At 34.0% G+C, this 26224-nt stretch overlaps 1 protein-coding gene across 1 annotated transcript; it reads right to left on the bottom strand.

Annotated features, from left to right (window-relative positions):
• Nucleotides 1–4208: 4208 nt before the first annotated feature.
• LOC124362949 (WD repeat-containing protein 36-like) lies at nt 4209–20882 on the bottom strand. Its single transcript, XM_046817847.1, has 3 exons — nt 19099–20882; nt 9234–9508; nt 4209–5834 (listed from the first exon to the last, which is right to left on the bottom strand). The coding sequence occupies exons 1-3, from the start codon at nt 20636–20638 to the stop codon at nt 4947–4949; spliced, it is 2703 nt and encodes a 900-aa protein (XP_046673803.1). The 5' UTR covers nt 20639–20882; the 3' UTR covers nt 4209–4946.
• Nucleotides 20883–26224: the final 5342 nt, after the last annotated feature.

Genomic DNA, 26224 nt, shown 5'->3' with positions numbered 1-26224 from the left:
TCTATTCATTTCTCATGTTGTTGACATCTGTATCAAACTCGCCGCGTTACAAGTTTTCGATTTTGTTTTTTTTTACAACTGTGTGTGATTTTTTCCTAGTTGTCATAACATTTATTTACTTCATATATTGTGCCAAAACAACAAGCCAACAATCAAGATGATTGGACATTTTACTTCAGAAGTTATAAATTTTAATGGTTCCTATGAAATTTTTAAATCACTAAAAAAATCTTATCTCTAAGCTTTATACAAATACAGTTGCGCCAAAATACTTTGTTTTGATTGTATTACCAGGGAAATATATAGAGAAAGCAAATCTGCTCTAAGTATAGAGGCAAAAGTCACTTTTAGAGGGTTGTCTCTTAACACTTAGAGTGCTAATCCCGTAATTTTGCGGAACAGCGAAACTTCCGAAGAATGCTAATCCCGTAGTTTTACGTGGTTGTCATTTCAATTGGTATTATATTACATTGTCCGTATCAATGTTATTTGGGTTTTTAGTAACCAATTCACCGCTAAACGGTTTTTGCCTACTCTACAATGTTATTTGGGTTTTTAGTAACACAATTCACCGCAAATAAGATAGATAGCGTCAGAAGCCAGCATAGCTTGAATGAGGCTTAAAAGATAACAAAGCAACTTCGGTTGCTTTGTTTACGTGCCGCTGACGTGATGTTCGTTGCAGCCTGGCAGTCGATGGCGCAATCATGGCTTCTCGCAGCTTGAACGACGCGACGTTGCGATCAGTGATGTATTAGATGAAGATAGTTTTATTGATGTTGATAGTATTTTTGACGATTCTGACATTGATCCTCATTTCATGGAAGAAGATGAGACACATATTTCAGGTAAGAATAAGTATATTTATCACATAAACATCAGTCTAAAAGTTTGGTTATTTTATTGTTTTCTTGAATCAAACTATAATTCGCATTATAATAAATTAACTTTATTCAACTAATATTCCATTCATATGAATAAAATGAAAATATATTCATATTGTACATAGTATATTATTATGTTACAGATGCTGAAAAACGATACTGATGGCGAAAGTAATGACGACGCATCAATATATCGGCATAGTTTTTTTTTGTCAAAAAACTACAAAATATGAAAGCATGATTTGTATTATTCAAAGGAATAGTTTATGTTTGTTAATGGGTCATTGTAAAAAATTGTATATATGCTTAGTTAGTTTGTTAGATGAAAAAACTGTCTCAAAAAATAATTTTTTTTCTTTTTTTTCAAAAATATATGTTTTTCAAAAACATTTTTTACGTGTAGTTTTTTAAAATAACACCAACAATCTCACGTTAAAAGAAGACGAACGTAAGCTGAATTAGGGCATGTAAGTATTTTTCTTATACCTTAAATACTTTTTTTTAATAAATTTTTGAAAACCACCAAAAACGCCCAGCATTCTACAGAGTTACGATCAGAAGAAGTTTTTAGCGTCTCTGCAGGTCTGGAAAGTCTTATGTAGTGAACGGCATCAACTTCTGATCAGTGTCATCCGTCACCAATATATCATTTGCATTGTTGCCCTGATAAAAAAATATATATAAATACATAGGTCTACATTTTCTTTGGTGGAAAAGCCCATAGTTCCGATCACCGGCATCTACTTTAGTTTTAAGATATTTCCAGTATCCGTAGTCTATTTAGTTTATATTCATATGTGTATAAAATTTTACCTTTCTAGGACAGCGGGAATGTTAAAAACCTAATATAGCTCTTTCAGGGGTTCCAACCCTATTTCAGCCTCTATGGACGTTTGATGTTTATGAACATTTGTTTTAACAATATGCAAACTGTGCTAATTACAGTTAGATTGTTTTGCAGTTAAAATTTTATTTCAACACAATAATTTTAATTGACAAAAGCTTCTTCATTTTTGTTGTCAAATAAATTATGTTTGTAGAGAATTTTCACGTTATAACCAACCTAATTGGCTCTAAAAGACACTATAATGTACACCACAGCTTTGGTGAGAAGCAATGGCACAATCTCACGCTGTCACTGATCCTATTATGTGGAACATTATCTTAACATTATGCATTATTAACATTAGATTTACAATGATTGTAGTTCTAACCAAGCATTTTGATACTTAAACCAACGCTGTAGCAAAAACCTTGAAGATAAGTGGAAATGAAAATGGAATCTCTACTGATCCAAAGAACTTAATTTTCAATACTTGTCATAACAAATGTTACGATAATTTGGATCCAATTTCAAAATGTGGTAATAGTCAAAATAAAACAATCTCTTAAAAATCAAAAACTTTCAAAATAAAAAATTAAATTGGTTCATCAAAATGCTCAAATTGCGGCAAATAAAATAGATGAACTAATATGTGATGAGCACAAACCAAATGTCTGTGGTCTCAGAGCAAGGGTTTAAATTGATACTCCCTTCAAAATCTTGTATTTGCAAAAAAACTTCTGTGAAACACACTTCAAAGGAGCGGTGTGGCAATTTTTGTGAAAAGTTCTTTGAACATGAAACATTAAAAATTAATCATAGTGGTGATATTGATTTTGAAGCCAGTGATGGATTAAACACTCACAGAAAAATATTAGTGATAGGTTTCTACAGGCATCCCAATGGACGTACAGTATCAAGTCTTTTTTTGAAAAATTTGAAAATCTAATAAATTGTCTTTTTTCAAAACTAGTTAAATTTACTATAATTGGAGACCTTAAATTAAACATAATGTACCCTACAGACCTCTTAATCCAGCAGCTGCGGTATGTTCTAAATTCTTTCGATGTAAATTGGTCCGTGAATTCCTCTAACACAAGGACGGATATGACGAGTTGTCTTCGGTGTCATTTCAAACCCACAGTCTTTATTTATGCAGCTATTTAATCTAATCACTGGCAGGAGGTTGTGATTCAGGGATGTAAACCGAAAACTCAAAAATTATCTTTCAAATTTAATTTAATATTTTTTAATTTTATTTTCAAAACATATGCCATTTCAACAAATTGTTGAAAATGACCATCTGGAGTTTTGAAAATGTCAATGACATGTATGAGGCTTTTATTGGCCGTTTTACTTGCTATTTAAACCTTTCATGTCCTTTCAAAAATAAAAAAATTTCAAACCTACAAAGAAATTCTGGTTAACCAAAGGAATTCTCCCTTCCAGAGAAAACGAAAATTCTTTCACTATATATTTATTACAACTCAAAATAAAAACTTCAAAACATTTTTCAGAAATTGCCAAAGTATATATAGAAGGGTGATTAAAACTACTAAAGATGAGCCTAGCAAAGTTCAGTTCCTTCAGTCTTAAGGACAGCATACTTTGGCCTCATCTATTCACATTTTGCTTATGGTTTAAGTGTGGAGAGGGGAGGCTGTGCCAAACACAAAATAGAACAAGTTTTCAGGCTGCACAAAAAGGCAGAGAATCATAAGAAGATAATATCACAGAAATTCGTGTAGAGCTTCTTTTAGGAAGTTTGGATTTGACCTTGCCCTGTTTCTATGTATTTGAAGGGACCTTTCTTTCTATACTGCCATATAAAGTGTGATTTTGTTCGGAGCAGGGACCTTCATCAGTATAAGACTAGAGGCTGGAACAATTTCCAATTTCAATGCCATACAGTGACGATATCTCAGCATTTACCATAAAAAGTCGGTGCTGGTCTAATAAATAAGGTCCCTGAGGATATAAAAAGGGAATTAATCATATCAATTAAAAACTGGCCTCAAATACCTTTTGGTGCATAGTCTTTTATTCTGAAAAGAAATTTTTATGAGCCAAGACAACTAGACTCTGCATGTAGTGATTGCACGTGACAAGAAGACGATATTATTAACTTTACATATGACACTATTAGTACAAGAGCTGAGAGCCAAAATTTGCATTGTATAAGCAAGCTATCTGGTATTTTATAAATCGATAAAGAAAAATCTCCTACAAAATGAAACTGATTTTCAGCCATGCTAGTTTTGGTGGAGGTTGAAATAGATGGATATTAAAGGTTTAAAATTATGAAAGATAACGTTTTTCTCAAATCAGACTTTTCCAATCTTGACAGACAACACCAACTATCATGAACATAAATGTTACATCAGTATCAGCTAACTATAAACAGATCCTTAAAGTTTTGGACTTCAGTTTTTATCTGGTTATCAGTCAGTGATATTACTAATGTGTGTAATGGTTTGGTTTTAATTGTATCAGGCTTGAAAAAAAGTCTTAATATTCAGTTTTCTTTACTTATCTCACCACTAGCAGATTTTTACGAATGTATTTAGAGCATAACTAGATTATGGCTCATGATAAATTAATACAAATATTTTTTGCTGACAATTTCTTTAATAATAAAATAAATACATACAATATGTACATGAATATTCACAATATATACAAAATTGATTTATAACTATTTAGACTGTGTATATTTACTTTATACAAAACAATGCAAAATTATTTGAAGATCACAAGTTCTCCATTGTAAGTTCAAAGACATTTTAAAACACTGCCTTGCTAAAACTACAATTGATTGTTTATTTAAGTTACAAAATATTATGATTTTTCATGCAATTGTCCAAACTAACACAAATTTTTCTGTACAACCAACATAAATTTTTCTGTACAAATAAAACAATTACTATTCTGTTTTCAAAAATAAATGCACATTTTTATCAGAATCCTCTTAATACAAGTTTATGTATACCTGAAAATTTTAAATCAATCATTTATATGTGCATTAAGATTAACTAAAGATTGTCTGACAAATTAAACTGTTTAGCTAGTTAATCTTACCTTTAAAATAGGAAAGATAAAATAAAAAGTAAGGTAAAATTAGGTTATTACTAAGTCACTGATGGTAAAATTACTACAAAATGTTACGAGTTTAACTCGTAAATGATATAATATGCCCACATTACACTCCATATTTTGTCTATGGAAATACAGATTGTCTGTTAACGCTCAGTATTCGACAACAAACCACCAGAACCCTCCTTCAGCTTCAAGTCCACTACAGCCAGCGTGTACCAGATGGTGTTTTGCAGCTCTCGCCAACCGCAATCTTGTGCTTCTTGTAGTTCGTCCATGTAGCTGCAGAGGGCAGAGGTGGTTGCAACAGTCTCTCCATGCACTTTGAGGAACAAGGCGAGGTATGCTTGAGCCAGCTCAAAGTCCCTACTCGACCTCAAGAGGTGATTGAGCATTTGCATGAACTTCAACAACAACGCTTCACAGTCCTCACCTTCCATGGCCAACGAATTCACTTCAAAATCGATCGCAGACGGACCAAGTGATTTTAATTTCTCGATAACCGGTTGAAAGTCACTGCTGTCCATCAATAGTTTTGCAAAGGGCGTGAGATTTCTTCTAACATTTTGCAATGTTACTGTTCTAACACCATCCTCGTTTTCTTTAAAAGCACTGAGGTCGAACTCTAAATTCAAAGATGGAAGGGTAGGTAGGAAAAACGGTGCTGCCTTTGGAACTTTAGGAGCTTCAAGAGGTTTGTTTCTCTTCTTGATAACATCAATATCCAGTATGTTCTGCCACCTCGACGAAGGCAACCCGGAGAATGTTATCATGTTTTCTATCTGTTCCAATTTCAAATCTTCAGAGTCTAGATCACTGTCACTCTCCTGGTCTACCACTTGGTCAGTAATTCCGGATGCAGTGGATGGCAGACTGACCAGAGGGAATACACTATCTGCTGACAGAGGCTTGAGGGAGACTAGACTGTACAGAGTGCGGTTAGACCAGAGGAAGATGCCTTTGTAATCAACATGTGATGTAGCCAAGAACTCTCCATTGGGTGACATGGTCAGCGAAGTGCAGGCTGCATCAACCTATGAAAAGAGGAGTAATAAGAATTAAACGTATGCAACACATTAAGCTGTTCCAAAGCTTACTTAATAAAAGTGTGTTGTCCTTAACAAAGAAAAATACTACAGTGCACTATTTCTAATCTAAAAGAGTACAACATTATGATTATAATGAAAATGAATACATGTATTTAATTTTTATACAACATATAACAGAAGTAATTCCCTTGAATTAAAAAGTGGTAAGTACTCTATCAGTAATATAGGGATCCTATGAGAGCTACAAGTAATAAACATTTGAAATAAAAAGTGAATATTGAAAAACTAATCTTGCATGTCTCAATCAATACTAATCAATAATGTGCATTTGTACAGTATATTCTTAAAAGCTTTTTTCTAAATAATTCACATTCAAATCAAGGCACTTCATCATAGAGGGCAAGTATATGTACAGTGTGTTGGCGACATAACAAGCATTAGTAAGGTTAAGAGACAGTTTAATGACACGGACTTGTCAGTCCACACTCAAAGAGTTCATGGTGCGGTAACTGTGAGCGACGGGGCTGAGGACTGCATCTTTATGAGAGTAGTTGTAGACTAGTACAGTCCAAATGAATAATTGCCTAGTTGTAAAAAGCTAAGCTTTGCTCTGCTTTTATTATTGCTGTTATTTAAAAAAATTTCATGTCTGTTGCTTTTTAGATAGTCTTTGAATTCTGTTTAACCATTAATGTCTATAATTAGAAAATACTGACCTACAATTTAAGAATGTTGTTGAATATATATATATATATATATATATATATATATATATATATATATATATATATATATATCATCTATCAATCTGATAAATTGTCTATTATTCATTAATTTGTTTCTAAATTCTTCCTCTGTTTATGATATTTCTCTTCAGAAGTTTAATTTAATATATTATATATATATATATATATATATATATATATATATATATATATATATTATATTCTTTTGAACGCCGGAAATATTTACTGGCATAGTACTTACTGTAAAACCTCTGTTATGCTTTCCAAAAACTCATAGTGTTGCTATATGGGTTTCGATGTTACTATCAGGCTTTGCATCAAAGGCAAGCTTTTTTACAGTTGGCATGAGCAACAAGACTGACAAATTGATATTTAAGTATGAACATAATAAGAGACCTATTCTGAATTACTTATGTTGAGAAGATAAAACACCCACGATTAGTTTGAAATACAGCCATAAAATTTAAAATGGTTCGTACAAAGAGTTTTAAAGAGTAGTGGTATTGTTTTGTTCTTTATTACCAATAATCGAACCAACAACTTTCTCTCCTGGAAACATTAAACACGCTATATGCGGAAGAACAGTCTGTGTTTATAAAATAAAAAGTGCAGACTATTTCACTTTTTATATTGAGCAGTCTTCTTTAAATTTAAAGGTTATGAAAAAATTAAACCTAACTCAATAACTAGTCAACATGTGTCACTTCATGGATGATTTTTAAAGATGGCTTGGATATACTTTACATGTTGGTGGTAATGAACTCAAATCAATACTTTGGAGAAGTTTGAAATGCATAAAGCATTTCAAAATGGCAACATGAACACAATAATGTTCTCAATGAAAAGATCCAGTATAATTCAAACTGTTTATTTGACACTCTCCTCCAGAACAAAGTGGAGCCACCTAACTTACAATCATCTGTTTATCAATAGATAGTGCACTGGATAGTTTTGTCCAGTCAACTGCAGACCTCTTTCATGATTAATAAGGTTTGTGCTATTCTCAAAAATCTAATATGATAGGTGCATCTGACAATGCCATAATCATGCGAACAGTGGCTTGAAGAATTTCATTATAATCTTTATTGCATCAACAATTACAAAATTACATGCATGCGTCAGGTACATTCGATTGTACATCGTTCTGTAATGTTTGTCAAGCGTGCTTCAAGCGGTAAGTACATGATATAAGATCATATATTAAGGCTATTATAAGTTTTACACTTTTTCACGTGTTGTTTTTATCCTGTGTTTTGTATTTATATGGGAATTTTGACAACCATTGATACCACCCCGCATATTGACAAAAAGTCAAAACATTGAAATACATGTAGAAAAGCTTTGAATTTTTAGAATGCATGATGGATATAATACAGTAAATAACTAGTTAGTTATACAACAAAATATACTACTTGTATATTTTATTACTAATTAATTTTTACACAATGTGTGTATAATTTTGTTGGCCATTTAAAAGTTTTAAAATTATGAAATAAATCACAGCTGTTTCTCAGAGGCAGAAATCTAAATTTATAATAGACAAACCGAATGGTGATATGCCTGAAACTTACTTATTTACTTTGACAATGATAAGAGGAACAAATCTGGAGATGTAATTCTTCAGAATTGAGGCTTCATAAGTTCTTCTCAATGTATAATATACAGAAAGCTGCCATTGGAAAAAATCAACCATGGAACTGAGATAATAGAATTTTAAAACGATACAGCGATCATGTTTCAGATCGTCTAATTTCTCTGACGTCAGATCATGTAGGATGATCTGGCATATGATATAAGGTCGGAAAAGAAGGAATTGTAAATACGCCATCATTACGAGCGTCGGTGGTGCAACCAACACTTCTGGCGAAACAAGAAAAACATCCTTCTATTACCTAAATTCAAGCTCATATCACATGTGTGCTCATAAATGTCGACTACTACTTTTTTATATTGATAATACGTACATATGTATAGCTTACTAAAATATAGACAAAAGGAGGGACTGAGTGGTCTCCTTCTCGCCAACATTGCTTTCTTTCGGGAGGCAGTAAACAAGAACCGATCGTCATAATAATATGTTATTATCACAATAAGTCAAATAAAGTCTGTTATTTCTAATAAATGTTTTATAGGTCCCGGGTGAGAAAAACTTTAAAAAAATAGTAGCCTCCGGATAATACCAAAGTACCATTTGTTACTCTTATAGGCTACTAGTAGTCCCATAAGAGGGACCCACGCCTTCGCACGCGATTTCCTACAGAAAAATTGGGTCATAGGAGGTATATTTCTTTTGAACGTCGTTATTACCCTTCTGAGATAAATGATAGTCACTGAAAGATACTCCAAGCTCATGATCTATTTAAGACTTAAATTTTAAATCAGTCTCAATATGCACCTGTGAAATAACTGGAATTTTTCTCCAATATTCTATGATTTTTGTATACAATTGAACTATATTAGCCCAGCGTGGACAGGAGGCAAAAAGTCGAATTCATTAGCACACATACAATGTAATAAATGTAATTTTGAAACGAAAATAGGCATATTTTAGGTGTATATAATATGCTTCCTAAAGATAGCAGATATGGCGTCTCTGATGCACTAAATAAACTACTATATTTTATACATATTTCCTCACCTGGAAACAATCAACCAACTGTCCAGAGTAGACATCCCAAGTTCTGATCGTACAGTCCATAGAGGCTGAGATGACCCAACGAGAGTCTGGGCTGAACGTAACATCTGTCACCTGCCCAGAGTGGCCCACAAATCTTCTGACCACTGCTTTCGTATCCAAGTCCACCACGGAGAGTGAGAAGTCATCTAGACTGACACACAGCATGGCACTTTCTTTGTGCATGTGGAAAAAGTTTACTCCTTCCCCAACCGACAGCGATTTCATTGCCGACTTGTCTAGAAAAAACCAAGCATTCCCACTTAAAATGTAGCACACAAATAACGAGTTTTAACCCTACAACAACTGGAGGCAGCTGTATTCAATGTATAATATAAATTCATTCTTACAGCTTTTTTATATACAAGTATCTCATGTAAATGACTAAAACACCAAAATAGACCATAATTTTTCTGGTTGAGAGGTAAATGGAAAAAATGTGTCTAAACAGTTTTACAGTTTTGTGTCTAAAAATATAAATTCATGATAACATCAATTACTTTAAAGAAAGTATATTAACAGCACATAGTTTAATGAGTTAATACCAGGCATAATTCAGTTGCTTGTTTAAAACCATATAAAAAATAAATATAAACAAATTCACCAGTCCATGTACTGAAGCCAACACAATTTATCATCTTTTAAGGATGGACTTTAATGTGGCCTGCACTCATTATTCAATTGTTTTTATCAAATGGATTGATTGTTTTTATCTGAATCAATATTGCAATGTTTAAACATATAATTTCAACTTAGTAATTTTTAATGTAAGTAATAAACAGCAAGAAGTAATGAACTGTTGGAGAATTTATAAATAGTGATCATTATGAGGAAATCATGTGAGATAATTTCTATATACACACGTGGGTTTGGTTCCAGAGTACCACTGGGGAAAATACTTTCCTCCATTTCACAAAAGCGGTTGCTCACTGCTATCCGGGCAAGCTGTAATTATTGTAATGTTTTTCTGATATGTAGGCCATAGTTGGTTTTGTTATTTTGTAATGTTATAGTTAAATGTATTAAATGTATCACCATCAACAGATAAATGGAATTAATTTGAGAATATTGTTATATCAATGTAGGTACCTAATGAATACATGTTGTCACCCACAATGTGTTTCATGTTTGTCATTAACCCTTTGAGTGCCAAGTGCTTTTGATGGGATAGCACTGCCAGTACTAAACATTTCTGACAGTTCACTTCTCTCAGTGCCAAGCACTCTTTTGGATTTTTTTGTAGTGTTCCGCTAAATAATTTATAACTTTATCAAAAATAAACATAACAAGATAATTTTTGTTGAATTATGTAAGGAGAAAACTGGGCTATAAATTAAAATATCTATTTGAATGATAGCACATGTAAACATTTTGAAATACAAAAAATAATTTAAACACGTTTTAAATTTGTAATGTTTTTTTCAAGTTTGAAGCACAAAGATGTGATATATGTTGTTTATTTATTTTTATGCACCTTTTATATTATTTTCTATATAAATAGGAACAAATATACAAAATTAAAAAAGTAAGTACCTGTATAACTAAGTCTTTTAGTGCGCAATGTCTAACATCTGTACCTGTATAGAAACCAACTATCATACTTGGCAAACAGCTTTTACCAACAGTATGAAATTAACAAAATTGATATTTTTTTTAGCTGAGTTCACATGTATAGAATGAGAAAAAAGTTTTCAAAATCATTAACAGTACATAGTTTTGTAAAAAATTAATTAAATCCACTTTACTTCAATTTACATTACGAAATAAAAGACTCACCACATTTTTTTCAGTTTGCTACAGACGTGCTGTCAAAACAATTAATAATGTTCCACCACACAGAAAATGGACTACTATAGGTAAACCGCTTAAAAAAGAACCTGGGTGATTTGAGTTCATGCAGGGTGGGGTAAATACCCATCTGACACTGTGATGCCACCATCTCCCAGTATCCCCATCACTGCTTTGCTTTCACTCTATTAATAATAATAATAATAATAAATTCGTTTATTTGTCGTTAAAACATGTTACATGCATTGACAAAGTCTAATTCAGCTACAGACTAAGTAGCATTGTCTCTAAATAATATTTAATAAGTATAATACATAAATATTATATATATAACAATATAAGACATTAATTGTCTAGTTGATAATTATACTAGTTATATTATGAGTTTATCTTAAAACAATCATTAAAAGTCTATTTTGTTAATAGAAAAAAAACTCATCAATATTATATAGAGGGTTTTTTAATAGCCATTCATAAAGTTTATTTTTATAAATTTTAAGAGGGTATTTTTCTATCAAATGTTTCAATTTGTTATACACCTTCAAGCCAATTATAACATGACTATTTCAAAGATTTGCTCAGTCGACAATATTCAATTAAAATGTTTATTTTTGTTTCTTGTGTTATAATTATGTGTTTTGTGTATGGTTTATTAAGTCCTTATTATTTAAAATGTAAACAGATAAGTCAAACAAATATAAATTAACTATTGTAAGTATTCCTTGGTTTAATGAAAACAGGTTTACAATGATAAAGATATTCAGCTTTACCAACAATTCTAACAGCTTTCTTTTGAAGCACCAGTATTCCTGAACTCTAGCACTATTTCCCCACAGTATTAATCCGTATCTCAAAATTGACTGAAAAGTATCCAAAATATGCAGTCCGAACATAATTTTCACTTATGCAGCAAGATAGACGTCTCAATAAAAAAATAATTCTAGATAATTTAGTAGACAGAAAATCAATGTGAGGTCCCCATGAAAGATTATTATCAATATGAATTCCTAAAAATTTTGATTACACTACTTGATTCAAAATTAAAACTATTTTCAGGAATTGATTTTAAAGTAAACAAAATGTTTTGAGTTTTAGTTTCATTAATTAAAAAACCGTTTTCTTTAAACCATATTGATGCCTTGTTTATTGTGGTGTCGGTTAATTTTCTTTAGTTCATTCAGGTTATTACTACTATTGAAAAAAAAGTTGTGTCATCAGCGTAGAGAAGCGTATTAGCATCAACAGCCAATGTTATATCATTATATATATGATAAAAAGTAAGGGTCCAAGTACAGATCCCTGAGGGACACCGTACTCTATTTTGGACTTCCTGTGACCAACTTCCTTTGATGTATACTTTTTGTGTTCTATTGATGAGGTATGATTTTATAAAATCAAGGGCACTTCCATGAATTCCATAATGCTTTAATTTGGCTAAAAGAGTACTGTGTTCTACACAATCAAAGGCCTTACTCAGGTCACATAAAGTGGCCTGAGCAAAGGCCTTATTTTCAAAAGTTGACAGTATATTTCGTATTAGCTTGTCAATGGCATCAATAGTGGATTTTACCTCTTCTGAAACCAAAATTGTGATGGACTTAAAATTTTATTTTCTTCTAAATAGTCACTTATTTGGTCATAGACCAGTAGTTCTAGTAATTTAGACAAGACTGGGATGACCGAAATTTGGGCGGGGTAACTACTTGGATCATTATAGGGACCTTTTTTAAAGACTGGACAAATTCTGGACACCTTCAGTTGCTCCGGAAAAAATACGCTGACTCATAACATATTGAAGCAAAGTGTTAGTGGCTCAACAAAAGTATAAATCAATCTCTTTAACAGATTATTGGATATATTGTAGATGTCATTACTACTATCTGAATTGTTTAGTCTTTTAGCTGCATCAATATTTAACAGATGGTTTGTTTTTTGTAATATCAAATTTAATGTTCAAATCGCCTCCAATAACTATTGTATAATTGGCCCATTGAGTTAAATATAATAAAAGATTTTCAAGTTTATTGAGAAAAATATTATGGTCACCATCAGTTGAATGGTTACAATGGACACAATAATTAACTTGAATTTATCCAACAATACAGCGGTTACTTCAAAAATGAAGTTCTATACCAAATTCTGCAACATCAAGAGGCCTTGTATGAAAATTATTGTGGGACAAATATTAATGTTCCTCCTCTAATCCGGTTTGCTCTACAGAAAGCAGAAGCACAGTAAAAACCATTTGGAAAATGAAGTTGCTACCACTGATTGTTTAAGAAATGCTCTGATAAGCAAATGACATATAGGTTTCAATTCATTTTGTATGAAAGTTTCTAGAACAGTGTTTTGCATTAAGACCTTGAATGTTTAAAAATAGCAATTTTATATTTATAATATTATTTTGTAAACGTGATGTGTTAGAACAATTTTCAAAAATGACGAAAGTGCAAATTACCTGGTCTTAAGCTAATTAAATTTCTACAATTATTGGATCATCTGATTGATTCGGCTCAGTCGGTCTCGTTGACTGCTGCGATTCATTCAGTTGAACCGGTCAGTACAGAGTTACTGAGCCTTCCCGCTAGAGCGTGTTATCGTATTCCGGTCATGGTGTTGACCAAACAAAAGGAACGAATGAACGTAATGATCGAGTAAACGAAAGGATCTGCTTGTAAAAAAGTGTTCGAATAGAGGAAGAAACAGCATATCGTACAGTGAATGGATAGATATATAACAATAAATGTATTGTTTCAGGAATCTACTAAATGTAAATAATATATCTATTAAAACTGATTAAAAAAATTTAATTGTAAGTTACCAGATATATTACTAAATATTTTAAATGTTCATACTTATAATCAATGGACTTGGTTGATTGGTATGTCTTTGATTTATCATAAGTAAGGTTATTCCCTTACAAATGTTTAAAATAAATTACTAAAAATTAAACAGATACATTGCTCGCCTGAAAATAATTTCCTTTTATAAATAACTAGATATTTTAAATCCAACTGATTAACTTCCCACCACTTTTCATAATAATACCCAGACTCCCTATTCCCCCCCCATTGAGTTATACGATTACGGTTTTATTCTTAATCGGTTAGTAGTGAACGAAAGTAACGACTGAACAATTTTGGGGACCTAGTGTAACCTATAGTTTTAGTTAGTTCCATATGATGTTAAGCTATTTTTCATGGATAAGCGTTTTTTAAATGAACTTTATAATAATATTGTAAGTTTTAACAATCATTAAAAATAATATATCTGATTTGAATATATGATTTGAAAAAAAATCAAATCTACTCAGTTGGCAGGAAAAAGTGAACAAAATGTTTGTGGTGAACGGGTCTTTGAAACACTCTGATCCAGATTACTCGTTCACTTGACTGACCCATTCAAATTGTACAGGTCAAGACCGAACTCTCTATTGGCCACTGCCACTGTGCGGCTAACTTCACAACAAAACACAAGCTCCCGGATACGTCTATGGCTACTTCAATGTGTTCAATTAATATTTTACGCTTAGACTGAGACACTTACATATGCGTGCACACAAAATATAATATAGTTATAGAGCAGATAAAGTAACTTCAGTATAAACAAAACTGTGCGAGTGAGACACGATCCACAAAGCTGATAAACAGGTACAAGAAGGTGATGGGCCCACTCTCCACCACTACTGCCCGCCGGAGGAGGGCCCCTAGAAATTTGCCCCCATTAGAAATTTGCTTCTGCACAGGTTTCTTTGCTAGCGGTTTATCTATAGTAGTCTGTCAGTTATACTTATTCAATAAAGTCTATATACAATACTGTACATTAGTTTATTACAAAAGTTAACAATTAGTTACACATGTGGATAGGCTCACTGCCAATGCCTTTGAGATATCAACAGCAATACAACAATGAATACTATGAAATAACAAACTGTGGAAGTGTGCATTTTGCCGTATATTTTTTAGCTTTAATTTGAAACTAAATAAAATGTTATATCTCAACAATTAGTACAATTAGTAACAGAATAATAAACACTCGAAAAGCCAATCTAATCAGCCCTTGGCACTTTTCCGACATACAGTAGAACCCCTCATATCCGGCCTCGGTTTTACCGCACCTCGGTTTATCCGGCACTTCCCGGAAGCCATATCGAAATTTATTTCCCACGGATTACAGACGCGCAGTTTACACGCACTAGTCTCCCACGACTCGTGCGTTATCTTGGTATATCTGTTTGTTTATATTTTCTTGTGTTTTACTTTTCAGTAGCTGTGTTGTCCTCAGTTGAGCTAGTAGGTTTAACCTCTAAACAGTTCGTTGATTATTTCCAGTGCGGTTAGTACAGTACAGTACAATTCTTTTGTTTCGTCAGGTGTTGTGTATTGTGTTGCAGTGTTTGTTTTTATGTACAGTACTGAAAAAGGAAAAAAATGAGTGCGTCAAAATGAAAACGCAACGTGGTGACAGTGGAACAAAAACTTAACGCGATCGAAACGAATTGATAAAGGCGAATCAGTGGCCAAAATAATGTAGTGAACTAAACGTGGAAAGAGCACGGTTAATGACTGGCGTCGTAATCGAAAAAAACTTTGATGGACTATTGTACACAAATAGAGAGTGAAAAGGTTTTATCCGAACGCGGTATTTGAGAAAACCTTCCAATGAGATGGTTGATGACGCTTTATGGCTTTGTTTTTACAAGAGAGAAGAAGGGGCACTCCTATTTCAGGACCAGTTTTTAAAGAGAGAGGCTATGATTTTATATACAAAATTGGGAGTAAACACTGAGTTCGTATCCAGTAATGGCTGGCTAGACCGCTGGAAAAAAAGACATGGAGTTAGATTTGTAAATATTTGCGGTGAGAAAATGTCAGCAGATGCACCATCGGCGAGTGAATTTGTGGTCAAACTGGCAAAGATGATACAACAAGAGAAGCTTGTCCCAGATCAGGTCTATAACATCGACGGAGGACCGGGGCTGAATTTCAAACGTTTGCCACAAAAGACGTTCTCTGTTGGGGATTTCAAGTTCAGCTTCAGGTTTAAACTAAACAAAGAGCGTATAACGGTTGCCCCTGTGTTCAAATGCATCTGGGAGCATAAACTCCCACTTTTGGTCATCGGTAAATCTAAGAAACCCAGAGCCTTCAAACACATTAATGTTTCTTCTCTTCCTGTGGTTTATCGTGCCCAGAAGTCAGCGTGGATGGGACTCATACATTTTTTATTGACTGGTTCGTAAACGAATTCATTCCTAAAGTTAAGAAATTCTTAAAGGAACATAAGTTGCCAGAAAAAGCTATTTTAGTGCTTGATAACGCTGGAACCCATCCCCATGAACTAGAGTGTGAAGATGCTCCCGGAATAAAATTGTTTTTTTCTACCTGCCAATGTCACAAGTCTTATCCAACCTATGGACCAGGGTGTAATCGAATGTATGAAAAGGCGATATCGGCGCAAACTTCTGTCTGAGATTTTAGGAAAAATGGACACTGACGGTGTGGATCTCGTCTCGGCTCTGAAGCAAATTAACATAAAGGATGTTATCTATATGACTGCTGAATCATATGATGAAATCCCCAGTACAACATTTGTCAAGTCTTGGCGGAAGGCCTGGCCAGATATTGAGAAATTGGTCAATGGCACAGTCAATGAAGATTTGATCCAGGTAACAGATGAGCAGCAAGAGAATTGTAATGCAGAACTTATAAATGACCTGACGAAGTTAGCATTAACTGGCGGTGAAGAAATCTTAAATCAAGATGTTCAGGAATGGGTAACTGGTGGATGATGAATTTGGAAAACGAATATCTAAGTGATGAACAAATCGTGCAGAGTGTTGTAGAAGAGTATGAAAATGAAGAAGCAGAAAAAATCAGATGATGACACTTTCGGAAGAAGATAAAATAAGCCATGAGGAGGCGAGAAATGCACTTCAGACATCACTAGCCTACATAGAGCAACAGGACCACTCAACAGCTGTTGACGTTATGTTATTCAAAAAGTGGAGAGACTATGCCTACAAAAAAAACAACGGACGACAAAGTTCAGCAGAAAATTACGGACTATATAAGGCCTAATGTAATCTTCAAAGCAAATTTATTGTGAGTAAATTTTTATATCTCTATCTTTATTTCACATTAATTTATGTTATCTGAATTCACGAATGTACTGTATTTTAATGTTAATATTTAACCACTTTTTTCTTATACAATAAATTTTTTTATTCGTTTTACAGACGTGTGTATTTTTATAACAAATAATCCCAAAAGAGATTTAAACACTAATTTTGACTGTATTTATTAATTACATATTATTAATAGGTATAAATTATCGTTTTTATAATATGTTGGTTTATCCGGCCGAATCGTTTAACCGGCCATGGCCTCGGTCCCGTGGAGGCCGGTTATGAGGGGTTCTACTGTACCTGGCAGGCCGATTACATTGGCTCTTGGCACTCAAAGGGTTAAGCATGTAAAATGTTACTTTATATCAAATGAAATTAAGACATACACAAAGAAAAAAAATGTTATGTCTACTTATAACAAAATATTTCCTTGAATTTGTTTGAATTTTTATCACTCATTTGTGAATAGATCTAAAATGTAGATATTTCACTGGTAGGTATAGTTATAGAGGTTTGTTTACCATCACCATTAGCGTGAAGCAGCACAGCCCATGCTGATAGTGTATTACAACCAGCCCATTCAACTAATCCTTTAAACAACCTTTTAAACCCTCTTTTTTATTCTTTTCTAATTTTTTTTTAATTTGTAAAACTTTATCATTTTATATTGTTTTTTAGCCTATTCACTTTGTACGGTCTGTGCTGATGGTAATGCTTTTGGACATCAGCACGGGCTGTAGCAATACAGGTTCTGCCACACACTGATGACAACGAACAAAAAACATTCCTTGATATAAGTAGCCTACCTACAAGTAAAAAAATGGTACTTTGGGATTATACCGACCACACCCAGACATGAATCGTTATTCGACATTTCGTTTCTACTGATTACTAGATTAGCGTAGAACAATATTTCGTCAATATAAAACAGGAATTGTCTTATCGCAAACACCTCCCCATCCTCAGACAGAGGTCAAAGTCGAGCGTCTAGTAGATAACGTGATTGCAGAGTCTCGCCGCCCGTTCAGCTGGTGTGCATCGCTTTGTTGTACTTCCGTGTTTTACCTCTACATTTCTCCAAACACAAAAATTCAACAAAAACAAACATTTACCAAACTAAACTTTTTATTAAAAAAACACTCAAAACTTGTTTTTATTCTTGATCACATTCCGCCACCCAAAATGCGAGTGCCTCCGGCCATCAGCGCGGGCTTCGGCAGCACCTTCGGTGCTGCTGATGTCGACGAAAGAAAAACATCCCTCGAGATAGTACCTATCAGTAAAATATCAAATTCTAGAGGGGCTAATCAGAAATATAAATTGAATTGTAATGGAAAGGCAATGATGTACCGTGCAAATCACGTGATGCCGCGCCCTGCCGTAATCAGGATTCTCGAGAAAGATAAGATAACAGCGACAACAATACCGATCACAATACCTGGAAATGCTTGTAAGTTTGTAATTTTGTAATTGAAGAGTTGTTTTTTTGTTCTATCATGTTTGTTTCTATAAATTTATATTTTTGTGTTCTTCATACTGGTGTGGTCGATATAATCCCAAAGTACCCAAAAAACATATATAAGTGTACCTACAAGTAAAAAAATTAATTTAATTTCTAGAGGGTCTGACCATGAATCCAACTAGCTCAGCAGCAGACTTTTAATAGGCGATAAGGATTGTTACCATCACTTTTCTACAAATACCTCAACTTTGTAACTTATCTTCACGTTTCTTCATCTTTAGAAATGCATTGTGTATAGAATATCTCTGAAACAGCCTATACAAAATTTTGGTAACATGTGAATTGTATAAAATTACCTCAATATAAAATATATAATACATCATTCTCTGTTTTGTATATTGTACGATGGTATAGCATAACATTTTTAGACTATTATAAATAAAGATTCTTACCTACTGATTTGAAGAACCAAAATCTGACATATCCATCTTGACCTCCAGATATTACCATCTGATTTACAAGATCTACTGCTACCCCTCGGACAGGTCCTTTGTGACACTGTGGTGTTCCATAGCTGAATCTATGGATTCCTGACTGAATGTTGAATCTTTCCACATTTCCAGAACTGTAACCGATGACAACAAAATTTCCACAATGTGTGAGGCAAATTGATGTGGCTGTCAGATGTCGTTTCACAATTTCACCTTGAAGATTGTTTGAATAAAGTTTCAAGTCACCCATTCTCTGTTTATGGAATGACCAAGTTGTAACAATTGGCAAACCAAGATGAACTGCTGCTATGTTATCCCATTCTTTTTCACGTGTGGTTTCTGAAGTAAATTGAACAATTGGAGGCATTTGCAAATTAAGCGCATCATGTTTTCCCTTCTTCTTCGCTAACTTCCGGTTGTATGAAGCTTTGCCAAAACTTTTATTTGCAGTTTCCGAAACTGTATTAAAAACTCTTAATGATGAGTCACCTCCAGCAGACAGAATATTTTGACTATTTGCTCCATGAAATCTAATATAGGATGGAGGAGCAGCATGACCTTCCCTTAACCGGAGTAATCGCACTCCTCCATCAGGCATATCAAATATCCAGATTTTTATAGAATTATCTGGTGAGGATGTCACCATCAGAGGTTCATTTGGAAAACAATACAGACCAGAAATCGCAGCATCGTGCCCACTCAACAGCTGAGATGCAACTTTTCTTTCTTCTAAGTTCCAAAATACTACATGGCCCGCCATGCTTCCAGAAGCCATGATAGGTGGGCCATCACTTCTAAAGTGTAATGATGTGACTGGTCCCCAGTCTTGAGTGAATTCTACCACTGTCATATCACATTTAATATTGTGTAATATTATTTTCCCATTTTCTAGTCCAATACCAACAACATCAATGGCAGTAGATTGTTCAAGTACCGTTACTGGACTATCCCATCCAGGAAAAGTGTAAATGAGTTTAGAGGTTCTTAGATTCCATAACTGGAGAGAACCCTGCTGACTTCCAAATAAAACTTTATTTAGGTAAGTAAAAGGGTGGCATACAGTTGTTATTTGAAATACATCATTATCAAAGTTCAGCTCTAAATATAATTCCTCCGTTTTAATATCCCATACCTTAACAACACTCGATTCATCAACAGATATGAGATGTGGGCCGAAAGGCAAGAGGGCATGAACTGGTCTTTCATGACCAGAGTATGTGTGTTTTAGTTCAGTACCCCTCCTCCAAGCATAAACATTGTTTGAACTAGCTGTATAAACGTGAAATGTATCTCCAGCCATACATGTAATATCATCTGCATGTAAATCACTAACAGCCAGTAGTTTTAAATGTGTACTTCCATAAGAATGGAATGATTTACCTACACATGTAACAATTACATTTTCTTTTCGTCTATGGATATATCTCACTACTAAAGGAATATGATTGCTCACATAACCCAAAGCACGATGAGGTAGAAATATTTTACTAGAACTAGGCATATTTACGTGACAGTGTCAGTGATCCTATTTGTGGTTATAAGTGACAAAATGCACTTTTATGGGTTAAAAAATGGGGATTAAATTAATCACATACATCGCCAAAACACAAAAAGGTAAACACAAAGTAATAAGAAGAAATATAATAACTTTCACATTAAAATAAAGATAAAAACACAACCTAAAATCTAATTCTAACCAAACAGACAACACGGTTTGTTGTCGTAACTCGACCATGTGGTCTTACTAACACCCACGGCCTTAGTAATTCAAACTTCAAAGTAATAACAATCATTACAAGAGGAGGGTTTATCAGGAGATTCTAATTATATTGTCTTATAACTTAATTTATATACATTCGTACTGCGAACATATACTGTACCGAATAAAATAATAAATAATTCATAAATTCTTAAAAAATATATATAAAGGAAACATATTTAACAATGACAGTACAAAATATATATATATATATATATATATATATATATATATATATATATATATATATATATATATATATAATATAACAATGATATAGCCGATGCAAAGATCCAATGTTACTGGAAAAATAACAGACTAAATAATAATAATAATAATGAACCTTAATTATGTCGATTACATTTTAGTCATCAAGTTTCGAAATGCTTCAGACAATATAGCCTACCCAGTTCATAATCTTAATTTGTGAACCGATTTATCTGTCTCGTGAAAGCTACATTTAACTTTAAATCAACATAAAACTTCATGGCCAGTGTTTATCTTTGGAACGATTTCCATTAGTGACACAAAATCAGTACTATGATTTGTACATTCTATTGTTCCTCTTTCAACAGTTTAGTTCATTAATTGTAAAGAATGCACCCTATTGTTGTAATTGCACAAGATTAAGCATTGCCCCTCATTTATAGGCAATAGAAACCTATTGCAGCGCACACGTACCATGGCATGTGAACTGCTGTTAGATTCAATTGTAGGTTGAGTGTTGTATGTGTTTATGTTAGTATAGCTTACTTATAATGTAACTAGCCTAAAACCCGCGGCTCCGCTCGCGTGGAAACCTTTTACTGATGGAAAATAACACTGGAATTCTTGGAAATTGTAAAAAAGATATTCAAATCACGTTTATATCAAAGCTACATTTGACATTTGTGACACGTTTTAAATGTCAAAAAATGTTTGTTTACATAGAAACGTTGCAAAAATATTTATGTTTACTTAGTTACTTAGTCAAAAATAACAACAATTTTTTGTCGCATTATATATGTTTATGTACCGACGTACAGGGTGAACAGCTGATTTAAAAATTTGAAAAGACTCTTTCACTTAATAACATATGTTTTGCTGCAATGCATTTCTTACGGGTATTTCTGTAACCATGGGGGCGGAATCCTGAATCGGGAAAGGATAAAAAGTATCCTATTAAAGAACCTTCTACAGATCAAGACGAACAAATTAAAAAAAAAATTAGGCGAATCCGTCCAGCCGTTTGTGAGTGATGCTTGAACACGAACAGTTTCATTTATATATATATATGTAATGAATAAACGAATTCCAATTATTTCACAAAATTAATTTTTAATGTCGTTCTAAACATTTGGGTTCAAATCAGTTAAAATGTTTAAAGAGAAAAATTCTAACAATAATTAATTAACCTTATGCCACATACAAAATAATAACCTCAAATAATACTTTAATCCATCAATATATTCTTTAATAACAATTGATTTTTCAATTTATATGTGAAATCAAATCCTATTTGGGTTTTTTTATTTGCATGCTCAAATACAGTACTAATTTTATAGTGTACTTTTTTTAATAATGTATAAATAAATGTTTTTCACAAAGTTTATTTAACTTTGAATATTTAATACTGTCCTCTTTTTTGCTTGAATGTCCTCTTTTTCACCCCAAAAGTTCTCCTTTTAGGAATTTACGTCTGGTCACCCTGTCCACATATCAGTCCCCTCTGTTATAAATTTCTACATACGCCGCTATCTAAAACTCCTGTCGTAGGTACGGGTACTTTTACTTTCGGACTGCGCTCTATGGAGAAATCAACTGGCAACTGAGTGCCTGTACAGAAATAATTATCTTCTTCATAGCACATGGACAAACTGGGACTCTACTTGAGAGGTTTCGTGTTTAATTCCGAGGAGATCAACCAGTATTTGTAAATGGGTTTGAAATTAAATTAAATGAAATGATAAATATGTTTATTAGAGGCGAAGTTAGGACTATAAAGTCCTCTCTACCACTTAACCTCGTAAAAAAATTAAACTAACATACATATACATGTATAACTAAAAATAAATTTATTTATTTACCTTATACGTTAAAAGAATCTTAGCTTTAAAATAATAAAAAAACAACATCTATAATTAATGTAACTTTATAAATATTTACAAAACTATAATAAGACATACACGCATTCATTCAACTTGCATTCAGTTGCCCTAAGTAACACATTCCGAGATGTTCATTTTTTCAATATTAACTTTATTGTTTGTGGAAGGAATAAATCATTTATTCATTCCAAAGCCGCCAACCGCTATACCCCCTGAGCCCCCAGCATCAAGGCCCTGACCTCCGCCCCAAAGCGAGCGCGCTTATCAATGGCTCTGACGTTTATAGGTAAGGCATTCCACAATCGGCAGGCAGAAACTGTAAACGACTTACTAAAGGTAGTTGTTCGATGAATTTGTATAGATAATAAGGATGTACCCCTCCTTGTACTTCGTTCACTTATTTCAGACATAAATTGAAAGTTGTTTGAAAGATAACTGGGACAATTTGTATTTAAAAGAGCGTGCAACAGAATGAGTGAGTGGTAGTCTCGAAGATCTTGTAATTTTAATATAGATAATTGTTTGAAGAAGGGCGTTACGTGATCAATACGTCTGAGATTGAAAACGAACCTAATGCAAAAGTTTTGAGCACGCTGGAGGCTATTTGAAAGCTCCACACTCATGTCGTTAATGACTATGTCACAGTAGTTGAAGTGAGGCAGTACAAGAGTCTTTATCAGCATTATTTTAACTTGCTGTGGTAGATATGAAGCCAGCCGCCGCTTGAGGCAGTGAACACCAGCAAAGACCATATTACATGTCAAAGAAGCCTGTTCAGTCCATCTTAAGTGTTTTTCAATAACAAGTCCTAGTTTTTTTACTTTCTCTGAGTATTCTAGCTCTTGGTCATTTAGTTTTAATTTGGGAGCCGTAGTAAAGTCAATTTTACGAACAAGCTTTGAATGACCTATCATAGTACACTGAGTGTTGTCTACGTTTAATTTTAGTCCATGTTCCCAAGTCCAGTGAGTAACAGCGTCAGTATCGGAATTCATGAGAGTCACACAAGTTTGTATGTCCCTTATAGAAAAGTGGCGGTATATTTGTAAGTCATCTGCATATAGGTGAAAATTGGAATGAGTAATTTGAGTAGTAATGTCATTGATGTACAGTGAAAATAAAAGTGGCCCCAGGACTGAACCCTGTGGAACTCCACGAGTGACTGGTCTCCATCTCGACTGCTTCTCACCCGACCTGACAAACTGGCGTCGTCCCGAAAGATAAGACTCAACCCACTTGACACTACCATAAGAGAAACCATCCTTCCTAAGTTTGATGAGGAGAAGGGGATAATAAACATAGTCAAAAGCCTTTGAAAAGTCGAAAAGGGTAAAAATTGTTACCTGACTCTTATCAATTCCAAGGCGTATATCATCAACTATTTTTAGAAGTGCAGTAGTAGTGCTGTGGTTGGAGCGAAAACCAGATTCAAAATTTGATAAAATGTTATTACTTTCAAGGTATATTGAAAATTTGCTGATGAACAATCCGCTCCAAACACTTTGATAAAGCAGGGAGTATACTTATTGGCCTGAATTGTAAAGGATTTTGTGGACAGGAACATTTCTGAAGTGGGCGAACTAAAGCAGACTTCCATGTCAATGGGAACATTGAAGTAGCCAGAGATTTATTGAAAATAGCAGTGATAGTTGGAAGAGTGACTGGAAGAGTATATTTTATTAACCTTATAGAAATGCCATCGGCCCCGACTGCGTTACTGGACATCCTTATAATAGACTTTAACACATCTGTCTCTGTTACCGGAGTGAAAGAGAACTGAAACTCAGGTTTATCAAAAGTAGCACCTTCGAGCTCGGAGATATACTCCTGAGCCCCAGACTGATCAACAGGAATCTCAACAAAGAAGTTGTTGATATCATCGAGATTAAGGGAAACCGGGGAGTAAGTGTTAGGCTTGCCAACTCCAAGATATTTTAGTTTTGACCATAAAATTCTGCTAGATTGTTTTTTAGACAGGGAAGAGTAGTAAAACCTGATCTTGGCATTTCTAATTTGTTGTTGCACATTGTTCCTTAATTTTTTATATGCAGCCCAGTCATCACGTAACTTGGATCGCTTAGCCTTAAGGAAAGCTCTATCTCTTTGCTTCTGAAGGTGTCGAATAAATTCTGAGATCCATGGAGCAGGCTGTTTGGTTACTCTTTTTGAAACAAATGGAGCGTGTTTATCAAAAAGACCATTCATTAATGAATTAAATTTTGATACCATAATGTCCACATTATCAGCCGATGTGACCTCATGCCATGGAGTTAGAGAAGCATCGATAAGCAGGGAATAAAAAATAAATAAACAAAAATCGATTGATATTTTTGTAGTTTCTATAAAACATAACTTTTGGTTCGATCTTGGGAGTTCTTAGTTTATAAGCAAGAAAAATAAGGTCATGTTTGGAAAGGCCAGGAGCAGGAAGTTGCCTGTGGTGCGCAACCAGGGTTTGGTCACAGACAGCAATGATATCAAGCCAGGTGTCGGCAGTCTCAGTGTGGTGAGTGGCTAGCAGAGGAAGTATGGTCATGTTCCACGAGTAAAACATATTAGTTAAAAAAGTTTGGTCATAAGTAATTGGTCCAAGTAAATCAGTATTAAAATCTCCCATCACAATAACATGACTGTAGTGAGCGAAAAAACCCAGAAGATCATGTTCGAACTCAGCCATGTAGCCCAGGTGAGGAGTTCTGTAACAAACAGCAATTAAAATGTGTGCTCCATTAACACAGACGTCCAGAAACATGTATTCTGGCCGTCCACCTCTGGATGTATCGGATGATAGCAGGACAGAGACAAGGAAGTGTGACCTGACGTACACAGTTACCCCGCCACCACCTTTGTGCAGTCGATCATTTCTGTACAGGTTAAAACCTGGAAGCTCGACACTTCTGTCACTTAAGTGAGGTTTCAACCAGGTTTCTGAAATTAGAATAATGTCAACAGGAGATGGTTGAAAAATGGAACGAAATTCATCAATGTGGCCATAAAGAGATTGTGCATTGACATGAGCTGCCTTTAAGAAGTTTGAGAAAGGAGTGAGAGATTAGCAGAGAAGATTTGGAAGGGCTGACGGAAGCACGCGCTGGCTCGGAGCAGCACCGTCAGACGCCAGCACCACAACCCACGGGCCGCGACCGACAGACCGTGGCTGCGTCACTGCAGGCAACCCTTTTATGCAACACACACAAACATTTCCAACTTCACCGTGTAGTTTTAATGTTCAAAACTTAAA

The sequence above is a fragment of the Homalodisca vitripennis genome, chromosome 5 (assembly GCF_021130785.1).
Source record: "Homalodisca vitripennis isolate AUS2020 chromosome 5, UT_GWSS_2.1, whole genome shotgun sequence".
NCBI classification, from domain to species: domain Eukaryota; kingdom Metazoa; phylum Arthropoda; class Insecta; order Hemiptera; family Cicadellidae; genus Homalodisca; species Homalodisca vitripennis.
Note: the sequence above shows the minus strand (reverse complement) of the source record. Positions and strands in the feature narration are given on the sequence as shown.

What these genes read in the sequence shown, in the direction of transcription:
- LOC124362949 (XM_046817847.1), bottom strand. Translation starts at nt 20,638, where the DNA reads ATGCCTAGTTCTAGTAAAATATTTCTACCTCATCGTGCTTTGGGTTAT. An exon ending in TTGGTTCTTCAAATCAGTAG is followed by an intron (nt 9,509 to 19,098) that starts GTAAGAATCTTT and finishes GGTTTTTTCTAG; the next exon opens with ACAAGTCGGCAATGAAATCG. An exon ending in AGTTGGTTGATTGTTTCCAG is followed by an intron (nt 5,835 to 9,233) that starts GTGAGGAAATAT and finishes CTCTTTTCATAG; the next exon opens with GTTGATGCAGCCTGCACTTC.